This window comes from Salmo salar, chromosome ssa12 (assembly GCF_905237065.1).
Source record: "Salmo salar chromosome ssa12, Ssal_v3.1, whole genome shotgun sequence".
Classification (NCBI taxonomy): Eukaryota; Metazoa; Chordata; class Actinopteri; order Salmoniformes; family Salmonidae; genus Salmo; species Salmo salar.
Window position 1 is genome coordinate 62,577,204 of NC_059453.1, and position 23,901 is coordinate 62,601,104.

General features: G+C 46.0%; 1 protein-coding gene across 6 annotated transcripts in view; it reads left to right on the forward strand.

Annotated features, from left to right (window-relative positions):
• The window catches only part of LOC106565466 (low-density lipoprotein receptor-related protein 1), a 181,727-nt gene that overhangs the window by 81,206 nt on the left and 76,620 nt on the right, over positions 1-23,901 (forward strand). For all 6 annotated transcript variants that reach the window (XM_014132678.2, XM_014132680.2, XM_014132681.2 and 3 more), the window contains exons 4-13: positions 16-135; positions 369-497; positions 664-924; positions 12,403-12,565; positions 18,615-18,837; positions 20,074-20,263; positions 20,391-20,534; positions 21,796-22,032; positions 22,234-22,414; positions 23,847-23,901. The exon at positions 23,847-23,901 is cut by the window's right edge and continues 168 nt beyond it. In XM_014132678.2, the coding sequence (XP_013988153.2) occupies positions 16-135; positions 369-497; positions 664-924; positions 12,403-12,565; positions 18,615-18,837; positions 20,074-20,263; positions 20,391-20,534; positions 21,796-22,032; positions 22,234-22,414; positions 23,847-23,901 (1,703 nt within the window). The remainder of the gene's footprint in view (positions 1-15; positions 136-368; positions 498-663; positions 925-12,402; positions 12,566-18,614; positions 18,838-20,073; positions 20,264-20,390; positions 20,535-21,795; positions 22,033-22,233; positions 22,415-23,846) is intronic.

The window sequence follows — 23,901 nt, forward strand, 5'->3', positions numbered from 1 at the left end:
CCGGTCTCTCTACAGAATTCGCCGCCAACTGCACTCTGTCGAGTTGCCAGGACAACTGTTCGGTGACTCCGTCGGGCACTGCATGTTACTGTAAGAGTGGATATGAAATAGGGCTGGACGGCAAAACATGTAAAGGTGAGTTCCACCAACCGTAAAACCTTTAGCCTTCTAGACACTGACAACCTACAGCCTGATATTGGCTTAATAAACAGTAGGCCTGGCCTATACCTAATTTAACCTAATTGTAAAAGTCTAGTGGGCAATTATTCCTGGTCAAAGGACCATGAAAGAGAGCTGGAGGATTTTTGTGCACTAACTATAGCTAACTGATTGTCCCTTGTGTAACGTCTACTGTGTGTTGTGGCCAGATTTTGACGAGTGCAGTGTGTACGGGACCTGCAGCCAGTCCTGTACCAACACAGAGGGCTCGTACACCTGCAGCTGTGTGGAGGGCTACCTGCCTCAGCCCGACAACCGCTCCTGCAAGGCCAAAAATGGTAGGTATTAACCACCACTCACCTCTTATTTTTCTTCTCAACGGTCCCCTCAATGCTTTCCATGGGGCTTTTGATCTGGTGTAAATATACTGTGCGGAATTCTTATGAGCTGTTGACCACTTTGTTGATCGCCTACCTTTACACACCACTCACACTCCTCTCCTAGTACCAGTAGAAAGGAACTCGGTGCTGCTGATCGCCAACAGTCAGAACATCCAGGCCACGTCTCTGAGTGGCACTACGATCAGCCTGCTGTCCACCACCACCAAGCAGACCACCGCCATGGACTTCCTCTACGCCCAGGAACAGGTCTGCTGGATCCACGTTGGCGACTCGTCGGCCTCCACCCACCTCAAGTGTGCCAAGATCCCCAACCTCAAGAGCTTCGCTGACGAGAGGGTCATCAACATCTCCCTCAGCCTGCACCGTGAGTACTATAGTACAATATAATACAACACAATACATCAACATCTCCCTTAGCCCTGCACCGTGAGTACTATAGTACAATATAATACAACACAATACATCAATATCTCCCTCAGCCTGCACCGTGAGTACTATAGTACAATATAATACAACACAATACATCATTGCAGTCTCAATGGGGGTGCCACAGGGTTCAATTCTTGGGCCAACTCTTTTCTCTGTATACATCAATGATGTCGCTCTTGCTGCTGGTGAGTCTCTGATCCACCTCTACGCAGACGACACCATTCTGTATACTTCTGGCCCTTCTTTGGACACTGTGTTAACTAACCTCCAGACGAGCTTCAATGCCATACAACTCTCCTTCCGTGGCCCCCAACTGCTCTTAAATACAAGTAAAACTAAATGCATGCTCTTCAACTGATCGCTGCCCGCACCTGCCCGCTCGTCCAGCATCACTACTCTGGATGGTCCTGACTTAGAATATGTGGACAACTACCAATACCTAGTTGTCTGGTTAGACTGTAAACTCTCCTTCCAGACTCACATTAAGCATCTCCAATCCAAAGTTAAATCTAGAATTGGCTTCCTGTTTCGCAACAAAGCATCCTTCACTCATGCTGCCAAACATATCCTTGTAAAACTGACTATCCTACCGATCCTTGACTTCGGCGATGTCATTTACAAAATAGCCTCCAATACCCTACTCAATAAACTGGTTGCAGTCTATCACAGTGCCATCCGTTTTGTCACCAAAGCCCCATATACTACCCACCACTGCGACATGTACGCTCTCGTTGGCTGGCCCTCGCTTCATACTCGTCGCCAAACCCACTGGCTCCAGGTCATCTACAAGACCCTGCTAGGTAAAGTCCCCCCTTATCTCCGCTCACTGGTCATCATAGCAGCACCCACCTGTAGCACGCGCTCCAGCAGGTATATCTCTCTGGTCACCCTCAAAGCCAATTCCTCCTTTGGCCGTCTCTCCTTCCAGTTCTCTGCTGCCAATGACTGGAACGAACTTCAAAAATCTCTGAAACTGGAAACACTTATCTCCCTCACTAGCTTTAAGCACCAGCTGTCAGAGCAGCTCACAGATCACTGCACCTGTACATAGCCCATCTATAATTTAGCCCATACAACTACCACTTCCCCTACTGTATTTATTTATTTATTTATTTTGCTCCTTTGCACCCCATTATTTCTATTTGTACTTTGTACTTTCTTCCACTGCAAATCTACCATTCCAGTGTTTTACTTGCTATATTGTATTTACTTTGCCACCATGGCCTTTTTTGCCTTTACCTCCCTTATCTCACCTCATTTCCTCACATTGTATATAGACTTATTTTTCTACTGCATTATTGACTGTATATTTGTTTTACTCCATGTGTAACTCTGTGTTGTTGTATGTGTCGAACTGCTTTGCTTTATCTTGGCCAGGTCGCAATTGTAAATGAGAACTTGTTCTCAACTTGCCTACCTGGTTAAATAAAGGTGAAATAAAAATAAAATCTCCCTTAGCCCTGCACCGTGAGTACTATAGTACAATATAATACAACACAATACATCAACATCTCCCTTAGCCCTGCACCGTGAGTACTATAGTACAATATAATACAATACATCAACATCTCCCTCAGCCTGCACCGTGAGTACTATAGTACAATATAATACAATACATCAACATCTCCCTCAGCCTGCACCGTGAGTACTATAGTACAATATAATACAACACAATACATCAACATCTCCCTCATTCTGCACCGTGAGTACTATAGTACAATATAATACAACACAATACATCAACATCTCCCTTAGCCCTGCACCGTGAGTACTATAGTACAATATAATACAATACATCAACATCTCCCTCAGCCTGCACCGTGAGTACTATAGTACAATATAATACAACACAATATATCAACATCTCCCTCAGCCTGCACCGTGAGTACACTGTAGAATAGTATGCTATACACTATAAAAGGTCACACTTTATTTGGATAGTCTCATATAGATGGCCATATTATCAACAAACTATCTGTTGATAAGCAACTTATTTAGGGTTAGGTTTAGAATAGGGTTCCCGAGTGGCGTAGCGGTCTAAGGCACTGCATCACAGTGTCTAGAGGCGTCACTACAGACCCTGGTTCGATCCCGGGCTGTATCACAACCGGCCGTGATCGGGAGTCCCATAGGGCGGCGCACAATTGGCCCAGCGTCGTCCGGGTTTGGCCGAGGTAGGCCGTCATTGTAAGTAAGAATTTGTTCATAACTGACTTGCTTAGTTAAATAAAAACATGTACAAAAATAAGGGTAAGGGTTAAGGATAAGGTTTGTGGATGGTTAGTTGAAATGTTGTTGACAGTTATTGAAGATCTACTTAAAATCTACATGGGACTATCCACATAAAGTGTTATCCTATAAAATAGTACCCTACAATATCAACATCTGCCTCACTAAAGTATAGTACAATAGAGTATAATACACCTCACTTTGCCTGCACTGTGAGTGCACTGTAGGAGAGTATGGTACAGTAAGACACAGTATAGTATTACATCATAACTCTACAATACTTTTTAGTACACTAAATCGTCTCATACCACACTGCTCAAGGATGCTACAGTGAGTAACAGTCAGATAATACACCACCAACAGCTACACCATCAAGTACATTAACAGCTACACTGTGAGAACAGCAAACAGTTAGTACAGTAGAGTACCCTCTGTTACAGCATGAAGAGTTGAGTGGAGTACACAGTTACAACACAGCAGGCACATTACATCATAGCATCAACATCTCCCTCTGCTTGTCTGCACCAGTCAACTCCAGTTGAATATGACACATATTGTGGCAGTTGTACACGTAGAGGAAGTGTTTGCGTGTGCGTGTGTTGGTGTGTTAACACTGTAGTCAGAGTTGTGTAACGGCCAGTTTGGAAAAATTCCGAAGCAATTTCTCTTCCAGTAAAAAAAAAAGTAAGAGGAAAAACAGAGCCTGTGGATCTAAGGAAAAACATGTGTGTATGAGCGTGTGTTTAGCTTATAGGTCCACCCCCCTCCCTCCCTCCCCGTCCCCCCCTCCCTCCCCGTCCCCCCTCCCCGTCCCCCCCTCCCTCCCCGTCCCCCCTCCCTCCGTCTCCCCCTCCCTCCCCGTCCCCCCCTCCCTCCCCGTCCCCCCCTCCCTCCCCGTCCCCCCTCCCTCCCCGTCCCCTCCGTCTCCCCCTCCCTCCCCGTCCCCCCTCCCTCCCCGTCCCCCCGTCCCCCCCTCCCTCCGTCCCCCCGTCCCCCCTCCCTCCGTCTCCCCCTCCCTCCCCGTCTCCCCCTCCCTGTCCCGTCTCCCATCTTGCCTCCCTACCTCCCCTAGTTTACTGCACACTCATGGCCTGGTTTTAGAGGAGACTTTCCACTATGAAACTGAGTAAAAACAGCACCACATCTAGTACTGGTACATACCTGTTTATTACAGGTCCCCTTATGGACCACACTTGACAACATTACAGTTTTTAATGAGTATGATTCATTTACACACATTTCATACGTTTCTACTATGAACATATCAGCTCTTTCCCTCCCACACACATATATGCGCATATATATACACACACACACACACACACACACACACACACACACACACACACACACACACACTCTCTCTCTCTCTCTACTGCGTCAGTTTAGAGATACTTCACCCCTGACCCTCAAACCACTATCCCTCCCCTTTCCCTCCCCCCTCTCTCATCTCACCCCTTTCCTGTCTAATTGAGCAGTAGAGCCCTTTGGCTCTCTTGGATGTGTATGTGTGCTGATTCTGAACCAAAGGAATGTGCAGGAAATTCCAACAGCTTCAGATAGATTCTCCCCCTTTTTCTGCCTGCCTGACGTGCGTGCGCACACACACACACCACATGGACACATAGGCACACATGGACACACAAATGATAGATGCGCGCACACACACATGGATACACATGTGTCTATCACAGAGACACACAAACCCATGAAGCCACACACACACACACACACACACACACAAGCAACAAAGACACACACGGCTGCTCCACAGTGTGTGCTGTGTTGTGCAGTGCTGCCTGCCCTTGTCAGAGAGGAGCAACAGGACCGGGGCTGTATTGCCGTGGCGAGGAAACAATAAATTGGCATTCCACTTCCTGCCACCACGTCACCTACTTCCTGTTTCCAGAGTTATACTCCGTGTGTGTGTGTGTGTGTGTGTGTGTGTGTGTGTGTGTGTGTGTGTGTGTGTGTGTGTGTGTGAGGGAGAAAAACAAAACAAATATAGCTCTTCTAAAACTGACACAATTCTTTGGAGGATATGTTGCCTGTCTGTCCCCTTTATTGCTGTTATTTTCACAGAAACCCTTCAGAATAGAAGCTAAGACTTTTAGCTAGTTATCCATCCACTATGGATGTTGCATATTTTGTTTCTTTCTGTAATATGTTAATCGTTTATTTTATTTTCCTATCGGTTTATCAGAATGGAACCTTGACTGTGCACTAGAGATGTTGTTGGTAATATGACACTGTCTGAGGAGAGTGTTTGTCAACGCTCCAGTGCTAGCTAGCCTAGCCCTCAGAGACTAAGCTAGGGAGAGTTGATAGTTTGCTGAGGCTCTTGGCGTGTGAGTGTGACAGCGAATAAACGGGCCTCGCTCGCTGAGTCGACGCGGCCCGGGTCGAGCAGGCAGCCAATGGCAGTGGTCGTCACATAGGACATGAAGGGTTTGCGGTCGCAGTGATTCATGACCTCGGCATGCCACACAGATGAGCGGTCCAGATGTGCTCTTCCTGCTCACTCTTTCTGTCTCTCTCTCATGCTCTGTTTTGTTCCTCACTTTCTCTGTCTGTGTATATATCCATCTTACCTACCTCCAATACTTACCAAAGTTTACCGGGGCAGCTCTAGCAGGGCTGAAATGTTGACGAACTGACTTGTTGGAAAGGTGGCATCCTATGACGATGCCACGTTGAAAGTCACTGAGCTCTTCAGTAAGGCCCTTCTCCAACCATTGCTTGTCTATGGAGATTGCATGGCTGTGTTCTCGATTTTCTTCACCTGTCAGCAACGGGTATAGATGAAATAGCCGTATCCACTCGTTTGAAGCGTGGTCCGTACGTGGTCCGCTGCAACTTTTCTTCACAATACAACAAACAGGCTCATTCTGTTCAGAACAACACATAATGTAATCTTGTAGCTGTACATCAAACATAGTGATCATAAATGTAGACACTGTAAATGACTTTTATGAATTGGAAATGTGAAGTCAACATTTGGACTCCCGGGTGTTTGGCTTGTGACATCAAAGCGGTGTTTTATTATAATCCTCAACATCTCATCTTTCAAAAAGACTTTGTCCTCTTAATTTACAGACTCCCTCACTCAGACAACACATTTTCAAAAGTTGCGCAATTAGCAGGAGGGATCAGGGCAACTTTTTGTTGCAAGCAGTGCGCAAGTTCAAAACGTCTGTCAGTCGAAACCCGTGAAGCGCAGAGCCAGAGCTCTGACGTCTTGTGTGTGTGTGTATATAGCATGTCACTGTAAAGCCACTGCATTCAGTTTAGGCGCTTATCAGTGTCCACGAGTGTAAAGGGCTACGTCTTTAACCCAAAACGTGAATAATCCACTGTTATTAACAACGTTTTATAAGCACGGAATAATCCCTTTTGAAAACAATCACTCTTGCCTAACACTTTAGCCGAACAGACTGGTGATGGGTGGATTGTGGATGTGGGAATGTGCTTCCGCGTAAAGGAGCTAATTGGTCAAAGGCAGGCGCGTGCCTGGCAAAGCATTCTTCGCTCTAACCCCCTACCCAATCAGTGACCTGACCTCACTAAAGTACATCGCCAGGGAGGGAAGCTCCTCACAGACAGCCACACAGGGCCAGGGCAGGCCCCAGATTAGCCACTAACTAACACTGTGCCTGCCTACACAGCCATCAATGCACTGCCACCCCTACTGGGTGTTACAGTACTGGGAAGCCCTCATTAAAAGATAAAAATAAACAATGTCTAGGTTACTGGGACAGAGAGGCTGGGCGGAAATGAGTAGGTTTAATGATGATCTTTAACAAGGGGATTTGAGTTAAGACCAGCATGTCTAGCTGCACACTAGCTTTAGTTGGGGGGGGTGTTTTAAAAGATTAGGGCTGTGTCGCAGTCTCCTATTGACTGGAAAGAGTGTGGGATTTGTAATAACCTATACTAGGAGGCCCCAATGTCTGAGCCATGTCTAGCTATGTAAAATGGCTGTTTGTGAAAACCCAAATATCTGTATTTTAGTACATTGTATTGGATGAATTCTGCGTGTGCGTGTGCGTGTGCGTGTGCGTGTGTGTGTGTGTGTGTGTGTGCGTGTGCGTGTGCGTGTGCGTGTGTGTGTGTGTGTGTGTGTGTGTACAGTCACCTATCCTAAGTACTGTAAGATGGAGCTGGCACTACGTAATAAACCATAGTGTTACCAACTCAGCTAGCCTTATGTTAATGGTTGAATTGATTCTAAGGCTAGGTTGATTAGCTTGAGGGTTTTAAGGAGTCCATGGTAAAGCAGCAGTCAGGGGGTTATGATGAGGTAATGGTGAAAGGGGGTTATCAGGGCCTACTAGCTGCTCTCTGCTGCGCTGTGCTTAGTCCAGACCTTTCTGCTGGAAATGAGCGACCGGCACGTTTTAGACCATCGCTCCACATTGAACAAGATGTTCTTTATTTATTTATTTATTTATTTATTTATATATATATATATTAGATAGATAGATATATAATACTCTCTGTGTCTCGCTCGCTCTCTTTCTGTTCTCAATCTCTCAGCCCCCCCGTCCCATCTAATCACCCCTTCAACTATTTTGAAATGATTGGCATTGCTCTGTCTTCTTTCTCCTCCTTTTTTCTCATTCCTCCTCCTCTTCTTCATATCTTCTTGTCCCTCTGACTGTGCGTGCTCCTGGCTGGTCTTAACCAGTACCACGTCCTCCTCCTCCTCTTCTTCATATCTTCTTGTCCCTCTGACTGTGCGTGCTCCTGGCTGGTCTTAACCAGTACCACGTCCTCCTCCTCCTCTTCTTCATATCTTCTTGTCCCTCTGACTGTGCGTGCCCCTGGCTGGTCTTAACCAGTACCACGTTTAGGAGTAGCGTGTTCTATCCCTTCTCCTTTGGCACTCTTCTTTTTTGTGCGAGTTTCCCTTCTTATCGTGTGATGCGTTCTCCAGATGGTGTTTAAGACTAGAGTGTTTTGAATGCAGGAGATTGACTTTGGGGATAGGGAGGTAGAGGGTGTGGATGTGAGGAGGAGAAAGTTAGATGCACAAATATCATACTGCCCCAAAAATGCTAACTTCCCCTGTTATTGTAATGGTAAGAGGTTAGCATGTCTTGGGGGTGTGAGATTTGTGACTTTCTCACTCATCATTAATCACGATTCATTCAGGACTATCTGTGATCATGGTAGCATCCACATTAATGTAGAAGTGTTTAGAATCATATTATATTCTTATTTAGAATAAAAGTGACTCCAAAATACATTATTTACCATTTAATTTCTATTGGGCACAAAATCATCTGAAACACAACCAAAACAAACAGAAAATGCATCCAAGTGTGTAGAATCACAAGCTTGATGTAATCATTGCTTGCTAGGAATATGGGACCAAATACTAAACTTTAGACTACTTTAATACACATATAAGTGAATTTGTCCCAATACTTTTGGTCCCCTAAAATGGGGGATATATACAAAACAAATGCTCTAATTTCTAAACTGTTCATCCGATATGATTAATAATACCCTCAGATTAAAGCGGGCAGTCTGCACTTTAACCTCACAGTCATTGTATAATTTCAAATCCAAAGTGCTGGAGCCAAAACAGAAAAAAATTGTCACTGTCCCAATACTTTTGGAGCTCACTGTAGATGTGGCTCTGATTAGTCCAATAGCAAGTGCAGGTTAGAAATACGCCCTCACAAATTCCCTGTATATAAATCTAGTCCTCTCTCTCTGATTGAGGTGCAGAGGGCTGAGCAGAGTAAACAACCTATTTGGAGGAGAGAAAAAAAGGAAAAAGGCACTGTGGTCTGTTTTTTCAATTATGTTGTGTTGTTTTTATAGTGCAATTTTGGTCAGACAGAAGTGCAGTAAATGAGTGCAGACTGTTTTTCCTCTCTTCTAGGGAAGGAAACACAGGACGGGGGAGGGATGGGGTGATGATGCATGGAGGAAGAGGAGAGAAGTGGGAGTAGAGTAGGAGGGAGCGAGCGAGGGAGGGAGGGAAGAAGGGGGAAAAAGGTTTTTGACTTCCTGGTCAGAGTTTCTGTTTATCAGTTCCAATGACAGGGGATGGACTTGTTCTACTATTTTGTTTTTAGCTGTTGAGCACACTGTTAGGGTGTTTCTCAACCCTCCTCCACCGCACTACATTCTTCCTCCACTCCTCCTCTTCCTCCTTTCTCTTTTGTTTTATCCTTGGCTTAGTCAACGTAGTTTGGCCTGGCGGCCAGCTGGGAGTGTTTAAGCGTGGTTCCATGTTAAAATAAAAGCACCGTGGGGAATGTGTGACCCCTGATTCCCGTAAACCTCCTTCTCGCCTCTCCTACTGGCACAATAAAGGTATTTAAAAAAAAAAAAAAATCTCCTCCTCTGAGCCAGCTGCTGCTGCATAATACATTTTCCTAATGGAAACCATAAAATCTCTCTCCCCCCTTTGTCAATTAAAAATATATATTTTTCTTAAGTGCAAAAATGTCATCCATTTTGCCTGCCCTCTCCATTCAATCACATTGAAAAAGTGTGTGTATGTGTGTGTATTTAACAATGAAACCTCCTTTTGAATTCCATTTAGATTTATTGGCCATGAGCTGGTAAGCTTTCACTAGACACACTGTTATTGCCCTCTTAGACCATGGAATTTGCCTCATCATCCTACTCTTTCCTCTTTTAGAGAAAACTATCCCCTTGACCCTCCTAAATCAACACCGTGCCACCAGACGTGTGTGTGTGTGTGTGTGTGTGTGTGTGTGTGTGTGTGTGTGTGTGTGTGTGTGTGTGTGTGTGTGTGTGTGTGTGTGTGAGAGCGTGTGTGTGAGAGGGAGAGAGAGATTGAAAGAGAGAGATTGAAAGAGAGAGATTGAAAGAGAGAGTGTTTGTAGGTTGAGTTTTGGGGTATCTGCTCAATAAAAGATGCCTTGTGGGAGACCCCCTGCCTCAGAGAGAGAGCACACACACACACACACACACACACACACACACACACACACACACACACACTTTAAACCCAGTTATAATATTACAATTTTAGGGGACTGTATTGCTGTGTTCCCCAGTGTCTCATCTCTCCTTTTCCTTCAACTCTGACAATGGGGCTCTTTCTGTAAGTCTGGCAAACACTCAGTCTATGGTTGCTGTGGGAGTGTGTGTGTGTGTGTTGCTCTTTCTCTCTCCTCTGCCCTCTGTGTATGTGCTGTGTTCGGCATTGTTTGGGTGGAGCAGGGCATTTTCCATTCAAGTCTCAGTGGGTGGGGCATAACATGTGTGCGTCAGACTTGGGTTCAAATACTATTTGACATCTTTCAAATACTTTGCTTTAGCCTGGACAGAGCCAGGTAGACGGGATTTGCACTTCTTTCTATTCCTATTGCTGTAACAGGCAAGCTCAATCAAGCACATGTAGTATTTGAACTCAGGTCTGGCCTTTGTGTTTGTCCAGGTCTTTGAAGTTCTTGGAGGGGTGGGGCTGAGTCTTTCCTTAGGCCATGGGAAAGTCTACCAGTCTTAATGGGAGATTAAACAGCACCATTTCTACCACTCTAACGACCACATTCTCACTCTCCTCTCCCAGCTGGAACAACCATATTCGGAAGAACCATAACACAACCACTGGATAACTAACTAATACCGAACACAGCCACAGTGAAGCAGGGGCAGGGCTTCATTCCGTTATAATAGTACTGGAGTGCCGGGATAGAAGTTTCCCCGTAACCACAGATCTAGGATCAGATATTCCAATCCTAAGCCAAACCATCAGCAGTTATTTAGAAAGAATCGGACCCTGTATCAGTGGTTCGGGGTGACTTCTACGTACTGTTGGTGTAACGGCTGTCGGGAGAGAGAGTAGACCAAGGCGCAGCGGAGTTAGTGTTCATCATGATTTTAATTTAATAAAGAACACTACACAACAAAAACAAGAAAACTGACAGCCAAACAGTCCTGTCAGGTGCAAAACACTCAACAGAAACAATTACCCACAAAACCCAAAGGAAAAACATGCTCCTTATGAGTGACTCCCAATCAGCAACAACGAACTTCAGCTGTGCCTGATTGGGAGCCACACACGGCCCAAAACAAAGAAATACAAAAATATAGAAAAAGGAACATAGAACGCCCACCCAATGTAACACCCTGGCCTAACCAAAATAAAGAACAAAAACCCCTCTCTATGGCCAGGGCGTTACAGTTGGTGGACTTGGGAAGAAGGAGAGTAAGCGAGAGTGAGTCTGTCTGTGAATGACAGGAACATTGCTTAGAGGAAGTCTAATTTGCCAATGTCACGGTCATCTCTTTTGACATTCAGGGAAATTGCAAAGAATAACCCGAATTACAGAGGCTGCCAGGCTTTCTAGGCATCCGACCTGCGTGAGTCTGAGTGTGTGTGTGTGCGTGCGCCTGAATGCTTGTGTGTCTGTTGCTGTGTGTCATTCTGTAAGCGAGTGTCAAGGCTTTCTGCCACGCTGCATGTTATATTATAGCTTAATATGTATCCCTCTTCCATCTTATGAGTTAGACTTTACACCACTCTGCTGCACATACAGTATGTAGAGGACACACACACACACACACACACACACACACACACACACACACACACACACACACACACACACACACACACACACACACACACACACACAATACGGTGCCAGGTTAATGTGCTGTAGATTTAGAAACATCAGCAATGAGTGCATAATGGAATGTTTTCATAGCTAGCAGTGAGACAGACAGAAAGCCAGGCATAGCAGGACAGTTAGATATGGTCATAGTCACTGGGACTATCAAGTCATGATGGAGCTCTCTACCATTACCTCATTGTCTCACTCCACCATTTCCTTTACCACAATACTAAACAGTATGGTACATTAGATCATACAGCGTACAGGTGCCCACATAGACCAAGCCTGAGAGGGAGAACAGGTCAATGAAGATGTATCAGTCGACATGTAAAGTATTTTCTTTGTTTCTAATCTTTTTGTCTCCTCTTTTCTGTCTATTTTTATTTTCTCCCTCCCCTTTCCGTTCTCTCTCTTGCCCCCCTTCCTCTTCTCTCTCTGTCTCTCGCCTACTCCCTCCCTCTTTCCACTCATCTCTCTCTCTCTCTCTCTCTCTCTCTCTCTCTCTCTCTCTCTCTCTCTCTATTTCTCTCTCTCTCTATTTCTTTCTCTCTCTATTTCTTTCTCTCTCTGCTGTCCAGATGTGGAGCAGATGGCTATTGACTGGCTGACAGGAAACTTCTACTTTGTGGATGACGTGGACGACCGGATCTTTGTGTGTGACAAGGACGGTCAGACGTGTGTCACCCTGCTGGACCAGGAGCTGTACAACCCCAAGGGCATCGCCCTGGACCCCACTATGGGGTGAGGACACACAAATCAAATCAAATGGATTTATATAGCCCTTCTTACATCAGCTGATATCTCAAAGTGCTGTACAGAAACCCAGCCTAAAACCCCAAACAGCAAGCAATGCAGGTGTAGAGGCACGGTGGCTAGGAAAAACTCCCTAGAAAGACCAAAACCTAGGAAGAAACCTAGAGAGGAACCAGGCTATGATGGGTGGCCAGTCCTCTTCTGGCTGTGCCGGGTGGAGATTATAACAACATGGCCAAGATGTTCAAATGTTCATAAATGACCAGCATGGTCAAATAATAATAATCACAGTGGTTGTCGAGGGTGCAACAAGTCAGCACCTCAAGAGTAAATGTCAGTTGGCTTTTCATAGCCGATCATTCAGAGTATCTCTACCGCTCCTGCTGTCTCTAGAGAGTTGAAAACAGCAGGTCTGGGACAGGTAGCACGTCCAGTGAACAGGTCAGGGTTCCATAGCCGCAGGCAGAACAGTTGAAACTGGAGCAGCAGCACGGCCAGGTGGACTGGGGACAGCAAGGCGTCATCATGCCAGGTAGTCCTGAGGCATGGTCCTAGGGCTTAGGTCCTCCGAGAGAGAGAATTAGAGAGAGCATACTTAAATTCACACAGGACACCGGATAAGACAGGAGAAATACTCCAGATATAACAGACTGACCCTAGCCCCCCGACACATAAACTACTGCAGCATAAATACTGGAGGCTGAGCCAGGAGGGGTCAGGAGACACTGTGGCCCCATCCGATGATACCCCCGGACAGGGCCAAACAGGAAGGATATAACCCCACCCACTTTGCCAAAGCACAGCTCCCACACCACTAGAGGGATAGCTTCAACCACCAACTTACCATCCTGACACATTCACACTCCAAACGTGCACATATGCATAGGCTGCCTGCACACACACACTCTCTCACACACACACACACACACACACACACACACACACACACACACACACACACACACACACACACACACACACACACAGGCTGCACGCACGCACGCCCCCAGACTGCTTATGCGTCCGTGTTTTGTCTTTTACGTTATGTATCTTATACCAATCCATCACCACACATGAAGTTCCCTTTAAGGAAATTAAGGTCATTTGAATAGATGTACACACCTGCAAAATCACATAACCATTTTACATATACACACACACATTCACACTCACCAACTAACCCTATTCAATGCCCCCATTTGTTGGTCAAGGTTGGATGGGCATGTCTTTGCATGTACGCAGTGAGACAGCGAAATTCACACTCCCTCCTTTATTCCATTGGGAACAGACCAATGTCCCAGAGCACGTGTGCTTTAACACGTCATAACAGTCCCGTGAGAGGCCCAGTATTTGGGCCACAGTAGTCTGTCATTGTTACACAACCCAAAACAATGGACTGGGGCTGAGGGGTGGGTGGAGGGGCGAAGGGGTTCCAGTTTTCCGAAACACTTGGAAGTGTTCCATTCCCCTCTCTGATTGGTCCGTAGGCCACTGACTGGAAGTTTGGGGGAGCAGTAATTTAGTGCAGATGTTTCATTTGTGTTGTTCAGCCCTGAGCCCCTGAGCGCTCCCAAATCCTGCCTTTTCACAGTTTTTCTATAATCATGTTTTTATTTCAGCCCTGCTGTTTATGACGGGTCTCGGAACTCAATTCCAAAAGGGGTTGTGTGTGTGCTCGCCATGTGTTTGTGTGTGTGCGCGCATGTGCAAGTATTTGTTTTTCATTCCAACCAATTCCCAGTGCTAGAATTGTCTGTGCAGTAATATACTCTGGTGCATTTACTTCCCCTGCCTGATGTTGTCCAGCTGCTGTAAGAGGATGAGAGTAATATTCTTGGCTGTAATTTAGAGATTATATAATATTAGTACACTGATTTATGTGTGTGTGTGTGTGTGTGTGTGTGTGTGTGTGTGTGTGTGTGTGTGTGTGTGTGTGTGTGTGTGTGTTTTAAATTGTTTAACTTGGGTCAAATGTTTCGGGTAGCCTTCCACAAGCTTCCCACAATAAGTTTGGGGAATTTTGGCCCATTCCTTCTGACAGAGTTGGTGTAACCGAGTCAGGTTTGTAGGCCTCCTTGCTCGCACACGATTTTTCAGTTCTGCCCACAAATTTTCTATGGGATTTTGGTCAAGGCTTTGTGATGGCCACTCCCATACCTTGACTTTGTTGTCCTTAAGCCATTTTGCCACAACTTTGGAAGTATGCTTGGGGTCATTGTCCATTTGGAAGACACATTTGCGACCAAGCTTTAACATCCTGACTGATGTCTTGTAATGTTGCTTCAATATATCCACGTAATTTTCCTCCCTCATGATGCCATCTATTTTGTGAAGTGCACCAGTCCCTCCTGCAGCAAATCACCCCCACAACATGATGCTGCCACCCCCGTGCTTCACGGTTGGGATGGTGTTCTTTGACTTGCAAGCCTCCCTTTTTTTCCTCCAAACATAACAATGGTCAGTATGGCCAAACAGTTTCATCAGACCTGAGGACATTGATCCAAAAAGTACGATCTTTGTCCCCATGTCCAGTCGCAAACTTAGTCTGGCTTTTTTATGGTGGTTTTAGAGCAGTGGCTTCTTCCTTGCTGAGCAGCCTTTCAGGTTATGTCGATATAGGACTCGTTTTACTGTGGATATAGATACTTTTGTACCTGTTTCCTCCAGCATCTTCACAAGGTCCTTGCTGTTGTTCTGGGATTGATTTGCGTTTTTCACACCATAGTATGTTAATCTCTAGGAGACAGAACGCGTCTCCTTCCTGAGCGGTATGACGGCTGCGTGGCCCCATGGTGTTTAAACTTGCGTACTATTGTTTGTACAGATGAACATGGTACCTTCAGGCGTTTGGAAATTGCTCCCAAGGATGAACCAGACTTGTGGAGGTCTACCATTTTTTTTCTGAGGTCTTGGCTGATTTCTTTTGATTTTCCCATGATGTCAAGCAAAGAGGCACAGAGTTTGATGGTAGGCCTTGAAATACATCCACAGGTACACCTCCAATTGACTCAAATTATGTAAATTCGCCTATCAGAAGCTTCTAGAGCAATGACATCCTTTTATGGAATATTCCAAGCTGTTTAAAGGCACAGTCAACTTAGTGTATGTAAACCTTTGACCCACTGGAATTGTGATACAGTGAATTATAAGTGAAATAATCTGTCTGTAAACAATTGTTGGAAAAAAGTATTGTGTCATGCACAAAGTAGATGTCCTAACCGACTTGCCAAAACTATAGTTTGTTAACAAGACATTTGTGGAGTGGTTTAAAAACGAGTTTTAATGACGCTAACCTAAGTGTATGTAAACTTCCGACTTCAACAGTGTGTGTATATTATATATATATATACTGCTCAAAAAAATAAAGGGAACACTTAAACAACACAATGTAACTCCAAGTCAATCACACTTCTGTGAAATCAAACTGTCCACTTAGGAAGCAACACTGATTGACAATAAATTTCACATGCTGTTGTGCAAATGGAATAGACAACAGGTGGAAATTATAGGCAATTAGCAAGACACCCCCAATAAAGGAGTGGTTCTGCAGGTGGTGACCACAGACCACTTCTCAGTTCCTATGCTTCCTGGCTGATGTTTTGGTCACTTTTGAATGCTGGCGGTGCTTTCACTCTAGTGGTAGCATGAGACGGAGTCTACAACCCACACAAGTGGCTCAGGTAGTGCAGCTCATCCAGGATGGCACATCAATGCGAGCTGTGGCAAGAAGGTTTGCTGTGTCTATCAGCGTAGTGTCCAGAGCATGGAGGCGCTACCAGGAGACAGGCCAGTACATCAGGAGACGTAGAGGAGGCCGTAGGAGGGCAACAACCCAGCAGCAGGACCGACACCTCCGCCTTTGTGCAAGGAGGAGCAGGAGGAGCACTGCCAGAGCCCTGCAAAATGACCTCCAGCAGGCCACAAATGTGCATGTGTCTGCTCAAACGGTCAGAAACAGACTCCATGAGGGTGGTATGAGGGCCCGACATCCACAGGTAGGGGTTGTGCTTACAGCCCAACACCGTGCAGGACGTTTGGCATTTGCCAGAGAACACCAAGATTGGCAAATTCGCCACTGGCGCCCTGTGCTCTTCACAGATGAAAGCAGGTTCACACTGAGCACATGTGACAGACATGACAGAGTCTGGAGACGCCGTGGAGAACGTTCTGCTGCCTGCATCATCCTCCAGCATGACCGGTTTGGCGGTGGGTCAGTCATGGTGTGGGGTGGCATTTCTTTGGGGGGCTGCACAGCCCTCCATGTGCTCGCCAGAAGTAGCCTGACTGCCATTAGGTACCGAGATGAGATCCTCAGACCCCTTGTGAGACCATATGCTGGTGCGGTTGGCCCTGAGTTCCTCCTAATGCAAGACAATGCTAGACCTCATGTGGCTGGAGTGTGTCAGCAGTTCCTGCAAGAGGAAGGAATTGATGCTATGGACTGGCCCGCCCGTTCCCCAGACCTGAATCCAATTGAGCACATCTGGGACATCATGTCTCGCTCCATCCACCAACGCCAAGTTGCACCACAGACTGTCCAGGAGTTGGAGGATGCTTTAGTCCAGGTCTGGGAGGAGATCCCTCAGGAGACCATCCGCCACCTCATCAGGAGCATGCCCAGGCGTTGTAGGGAGATCATACAGGCACGTGGAGGCCACACACACTACTGAGCCTCATTTTGACTTGTTTTAAGGACATTACATCAAAGTTGGATCAGCCTGTAGTGTGGTTTTCCACTTTAATTTTGAGTGTGACTCCAAATCCAGACCTCCATGGGTGGATAAATTGGATTTCCATTGATTATTTTTGTGTGATTTTGTTGTCAGCACATTCAACTATGTAAAGAAAAAAGTATTTAATAAGATTATTTCATTCATTCAGATCTAGGATGTGTTATTTTAGTGTTCCCTTTATTTTTTTGAGCAGTGTATATATGGAATATCTACATAGGCGTACAGAGGCCCATATTCAGCAACCATCACTCCTGTGTTCCAATGGCACGTTGTGTTAGCTAATCCAAGTTTATAATTTTAAAAGGCTAATTGATCATTAGAAAACCTTTTTGCAATTATGTTATCACAGCTGCAAACTGTAGTGCTGATTAAAGAAGCAATTAAACTGGCCTTCTTTAGACTAGTTGAGTATCTGGAGCATCAGCATTTGTGGGTTCGATTACAGGCTCAAAATGACCAGAAACAAAGAACTTTCTTCTGAAACTCGTCAATCTATTCTTGTTCTGAGAAATGAAGGCTATTTCATGCGAGAAATTGGCAAGAAACTGAAGATCTCGTACAATGCTGTGTACTAGTCTCAACGTCAACAGTGAAGAGGTGACTCCGGGATGCTGGCCTTCTAGGCAGAGTTCCTCTGTCGAGTGTCTGTGTTCTTTTGCCCATCTTAATCATTTATTTTTATTGGCCAGTCTGAGATATGGCTTTTACTTTGCAACTCTGCCTAGAAGGCCAGCATCCCGGAGTCGCTGTTGACATTGAGACTGGTGTTTTGTGGGTACTATTTAATGAAGCTGCCAGTTGAGGACTTGAGGCGTCTGTTTCTCAAACTAGACACTCTAATGTACTTGTCCTCTTGCTCAGTTGTGCACCGGGGCCTTTCCGAGAGCATGTCCAAGACAGTTTGATAGTTTCCTCCTGTTTAGGAACCAGTGAGAGGCACGGTAAACAAGCTTTAAGGAACAAGACATAATAGAATATCAAATGTTCTAGTTAGGCCCAGGAGGTGTCCCTAGGTTGTTGCTGGACAAACTGTTACCACACTCAACTATTCCTCCATATAAAACCTAATGAAGGTAATAAGGGGTATTCAAATACAGAGCCAAGTTTCCCCTACATGTATCAATTCACCAGTCAATCACTGTCAAACAGCTGTCTCTCCTCTCCCGCAACTCTTCTCTGGGTTGTTGCTGGAAATGAATACATCCTCATGCTCAGTTAACTTACCTGCAAAAATAAGTTTGGAATAAAATAGAATCTAGAATTCTTGTCTATAATCATCTCCCTCCCCTATTCTTCTTCCACAGTAAAGTGTTCTTCACAGACTACGGTCAGATCCCCAAGGTGGAGCGTTGTGACATGGATGGTCAGAACCGGACTAAGCTGGTGGACAGCAAGATTGTGTTCCCCCACGGTATCACCCTGGACCTGGTCAGCAGGCTGGTCTACTGGGCCGATGCCTACCTGGACTACATAGAGGTGGTGGACTACGAAGGCAAGAACAGACACACCATCATACAGGGCCTGCTGGTGAGGACATGCATGCATACATACATACATACATACATACATACATACATACATACATACATACATACATACATACATACATACATACATACATACATACATACATACATACATACATACAAGGACATCGAGGGCAACAGACACACTATCATTCAGGGCCTGCTTGTGAGCTCATCAGCCTGCGACTGTCTGGACGCTAGCATACTTCAGAGTTCTGGAAGGGATCAGTTAAGTGGGTTTAACATTGTGGAATGTTGCAGATTGTTGTTAATGTTGTGTAGAGCAGATGGACATCTTTATGTAGCGTAAGGAGCTGTGAACATTTTACATTCATAGTTATCCAAGCAGTTTAATCTTAAATGCAAGGTAAATACTTGGCACTAATACCAAGTGCCCCCCATATTGTGTGTAAATCTATGTAGAGCTTCCTGTGTTTTTCTCTCCTGTGAGGATCCTTTCTCCCCTGCTGTTGTAGTAGTTTGTAGACCGGTGAGCTATGGCCAGAGAGCAGGGGGTGGACAGTAGCCTTTTCATTAGAGTGTTGATTAGTAGGAGGTGAGGCTGAGTTCTGGACGGTGCCGCGGCTGGCGTGGCCAAGCGCCTTTTAAACCTGTTAGCAGGGCTTTTAGCGCTAGCTGTCTCTGTCTGCACAAGTAATAGCCTTCATTTACTCACTGGGCCTGGGGGCAGAGACATGTGTACACACATACACACACACACAGACACACACACAAAGCCCCTTCGTGTGTGTGTGTGTGCCAGATAGCCATCAGCAGCAGTTTAAAGTCCATGGACGGTTATTGATGGTGTGGTATGGGCTGCATTGCAGAGAGCATCTGTGTTTATCCCTGCCCTGCCTCATCTTAATGGACGCTAGCAGCTCTGATCTGAAACACTGATGGGCCGCCAACGTCTATGTGACGTTAGTGCTGTTTATTGGGACAGTAAGCCTGGCTTTCTTCTCACGGATGAATGTGTGTTTGTTTAGGCGTGTTAGAGTGCATTAAATAAAATGGAGCCCTGTGTCATGCGAAGGATGTTTAGAATTCTGAAGCACCTTTGCGGTTGGGTTCGTACACACTGAGTGAATGAGTGTGAAGGGGAATGCTGTATTGTGACTTTTTGGGGGTTTTGCGTCACTCATTCTCTCTCCCTCCCCCTCTTTTTTTCTCTTCCCTCCCTTATTCTCTCGCTCTCTCTCTCTCCCTCCCTCCCTCTTCCCACCCTCTCTGTCAGATTGAGCACCTGTACGGTCTGACAGTGTTTGAGAACTACCTGTATGCCACTAACTCGGACAACGCCAACATGCAGCCTAAGACCAGTGTGATCAGAGTGAACCGCTTCAACAGCTCTGACTACCAGGTGGTGACCCGCGTCGACAAGGGAGGAGCCCTGCACGTGTACCACCAGAGACGCCAGCCCCCAGGTAACTGTTGTTATAGGGTTCTGTATTTTATGCTGGGCATATTGTCAAATCAATTCTATATTGAACCCACAGACATAGTGGTATAGTTGACATTCATTTGAATAGTAAAAAAGGTCCTCTCCTCCAGTGCGAAGCCATGCATGTGAGCCAGACCAGTTTGGGAAGGCAGGAGGCTGCTCTGATATCTGTCTGCTGGGGAACAGCCACAAGACCCGTACCTGCCGCTGTCGCTCCGGCTTCAGCCTGGGGAGTGACGGGAAGTCCTGCAAGAGTAAGTACCACACAGCCAATCTCGTCTCAGGTACTCCACAGCACAGCCAATCACCTCTCAGATACTCCATAACACAGGCAATTATCTGTTAGCCACTTTTACAACCCAAGCCAATCCGCTTTAAGATGCTGAGTTACATCTGCTCTGAGATAAAACAACCCAGCCAACCCATTCCTACATACTATAGTCGACGGCACAGATGATATCACAGCCAATCTCTTTGAGCAGCTAAATCTCATGTCTGAGCAGTAGAAATCCTCTGACTCACCTGGCATTGACAGCCAACCTCCCTAATCAATGTCTACATGCCCGAAGCCCCACTGTAACTTTAAACCAGAGGCATAGATCGATTCTGTGATTGAACCTGTGCCAAGGGCAGTGAAGGTTGAGTCAGGAAAACCGCATGCCCCTGAGCTAAGGTCTGGGACACCCTTAATGTGCATGTATTAACCAGGCTTTTCTCCCGTTAACTACTTTTGTATGCTGCATCATGTGAGTTGCAACAACATCCCTGATTGATTCACTTTGCCCGCGAGGTGTGTATTAATATTCTGTGAGGATATGAAAGCAAGCACATATTGATCTGTTTCTAGACTATAACCCTTTGGTGGCCTTGATAACCACACCACGGTAGATTGATTCAACAGAAGCCTATCCCGTCCGCCATGCCATACGGAACTCCCGCTTGTTCATTTGAATGATTTGAAAATCGCTTACATTCTCATTAGGTTGACGGGATTATGCTGCTCTTGCACCGTTTCTGTCTGTTTTAAATAATGCAAATGATATGGGGGCGGTGTTATTTAGTGTCAGCACTTCAATTGGGAATTATTTTCTGAGAAGCAATCGGTCGCAAGATTTAAGAAAGCCGGGGAATATTGGAAGGGATTGGAATCCTGTGGATCTCATTAAACAACCAAAGGCCTCACCAATGCTCTCCTCCTCCTGGTCCCATGTTGTCTGTCTGTCATAGCATTGTAGTGTGATTTGAAATCCTTTTTAGAAGCTACCTCTCAGGTTGGGCAGACTCGCTAGAGAGAAGCTAACTAGATATGTGTTTATAATAAGTTTACAGTCAAAAGCCCCTATTCATAAAGCATCTCAAAGTGCTGATCTAGGATCAGTTTTTGGTTGTTTAGATCATAATGAATAAGATTACATGGACAGGGGGATGGCTGATCCTAGATCAACATTCTTACTCTGAGATGATTTATGAATACATACCCAGTAAGTCCTCTCTATCTCCCATGCTGTTTCTCAGAGCCGGAGCATGAGCTGTTTCTGGTGTACGGTAAAGGTCGTCCAGGGGTCATCAGAGGGATGGACATGAATGCTAAGGTCCCAGATGAGTACATGATCCCTATAGAGAACCTGATGAACCCCAGAGCCCTTGACTTCCACTCAGAGAGTGACTTCATATATTTCGCCGACGCCACCAGCTACCTCATCGGCCGCCAGAAGATCGACGGTACAGAAAGGGACACCATTCTGAAGGAAGGTATGGTAACTGCCCTCCATGTTGGCCATTTTCGGGAATCATTACTGTAATAGGGAGTAGTGGCCATTTTGGCTCCAAAATACTGATAGCTCCTTGTCAGGTGCTCTTGTGAGGGTAGAGGTGGACATTTTAGCTCCGTTTGTCCAGTTTTGTTGTGTATAAAAGGGCGACTGGCCTCTCACCTATTCCTCTGTGTTCCAGGGATCCATACAGTGGAGGGGATAGCGGTGGACTGGATGGCTGATAACCTGTACTGGACAGACGATGGGCCCAAGAAGACCATCAGTGTGGCCAGGCTGGAGAAGGCTTCCCAGACTCGCAAGACTCTCATCGATGGCAAGATGACCCACCCCCGCGCCATCGTAGTGGACCCCTTGCACGGGTAAGAGACGGAGAGAGAGAGAGGGAGGGATGGTGGGAGAAAGATGAAAGGAAAGATAGTGGTTTCAGATTGGTCTTTAAACTGTTGAGATGCAGCTTTAAAGTTTGTGGGTTGGATGTGTGGGAGAGGTTAGGTAAAAGTTGTTTTGTGGGAGGCGGTAGGTTTTCATTTAATTCAGAATGTGTGTATGTGTGTTGGGAGTATTTGATTCCCTCTGCTTCTTAATAGATTCTTTTGATATTCTAATGAGCCTCTCCCATGTGTGTGTGATGTGGCTGGGAGATGATTGGAAAGTTGACCCTGGGGGTGTGTGTGTGTGTGTGTGTGTGTGTGTGTGTGTGTGTGTGTGTGTGTGTGTGTGTGTGTGTGCGCGAGTGCGATATAATTAAGCAATAAGACATATACCACAAACCCCAGAGGTGCCTTATTGTTATTATAAACTGGTTACCAATGTCATTAGACCAGTAAAATGTCTGGTATACCTCGGCATCCAGGAGACAAACTACCCAGTTTATAATATGACATTTAGCAGACGCATTTATCCAAAGCGACTTAGTCATGCGTGCATGCATTTACTTATGGGTGGTCCCTGGAATCAAACCCACTGCCCTGGGGTCGCAAGCGCCATGCTCCACCAACTGAGCTACAGTGTAGTGGGCTCCCGGGGTTCTCTCTCCGAGCAGTCTTAATCTGTGTGTGACTCTTCATATTGATGTACCCTCACCTGGCCCGCTCCCTAGAGCAATACACACACACACACAAACACACTCTAGATTGGCCGTGACAGAGAGACGTGCGTCCACACACTCTCCTGGAGAAGCACTCACCCCCACTGAGACCTGTAATCAATCAGCCAGCCAGAGAGCGCCAGAGAAATAGGGAAGAGCGAGGGAGACGAGGAGAGACGGGGTGGAGGAGCGAGAGGAGAGTGAGATGGATCGAACCCGAGGTAGAAGTAGGGAGGAATAGAGAGAATGGGGGAAGGAGAGGTGAAGATGCGAGGTAGAGACCGGTAGAGGGAATGAGTCTCAAAGGGGGATAGGAAAGGAGAGGGGGAGGGAGAAATTGATTGAGACAGACGGTCACTCATACTACAGTGTGATGAGGAGAGTCTGGTGTTACATAATGAGTTGTTTAACAGCCGATATTGGACTTGGTCATAGTGGTGGCCGGCTGGCTGGATCGATAGTCCTATGGTGTCCATCTATCAGGGGCTTTGACAGACAGCTCCAATCTGGAGAGAATGTCATTAGTCAGTATATTGACAGCCTGACTAGGGGACCCTTCACTGTGGGGGTGGCTAGGGGACGTCCTATAGAATGCTACTCGATCAGATGTCAGCTGGGGCAGAATTGTCCAGTCACAACGGACCAAAACACACAGACGGATACACACACACACCCTGCTCACCCACCCCTCTCTCTCTTCCAAGGTGGATGTACTGGACAGACTGGGAGGAAGATCCCAAGGAGAGTAAGAGAGGGAAG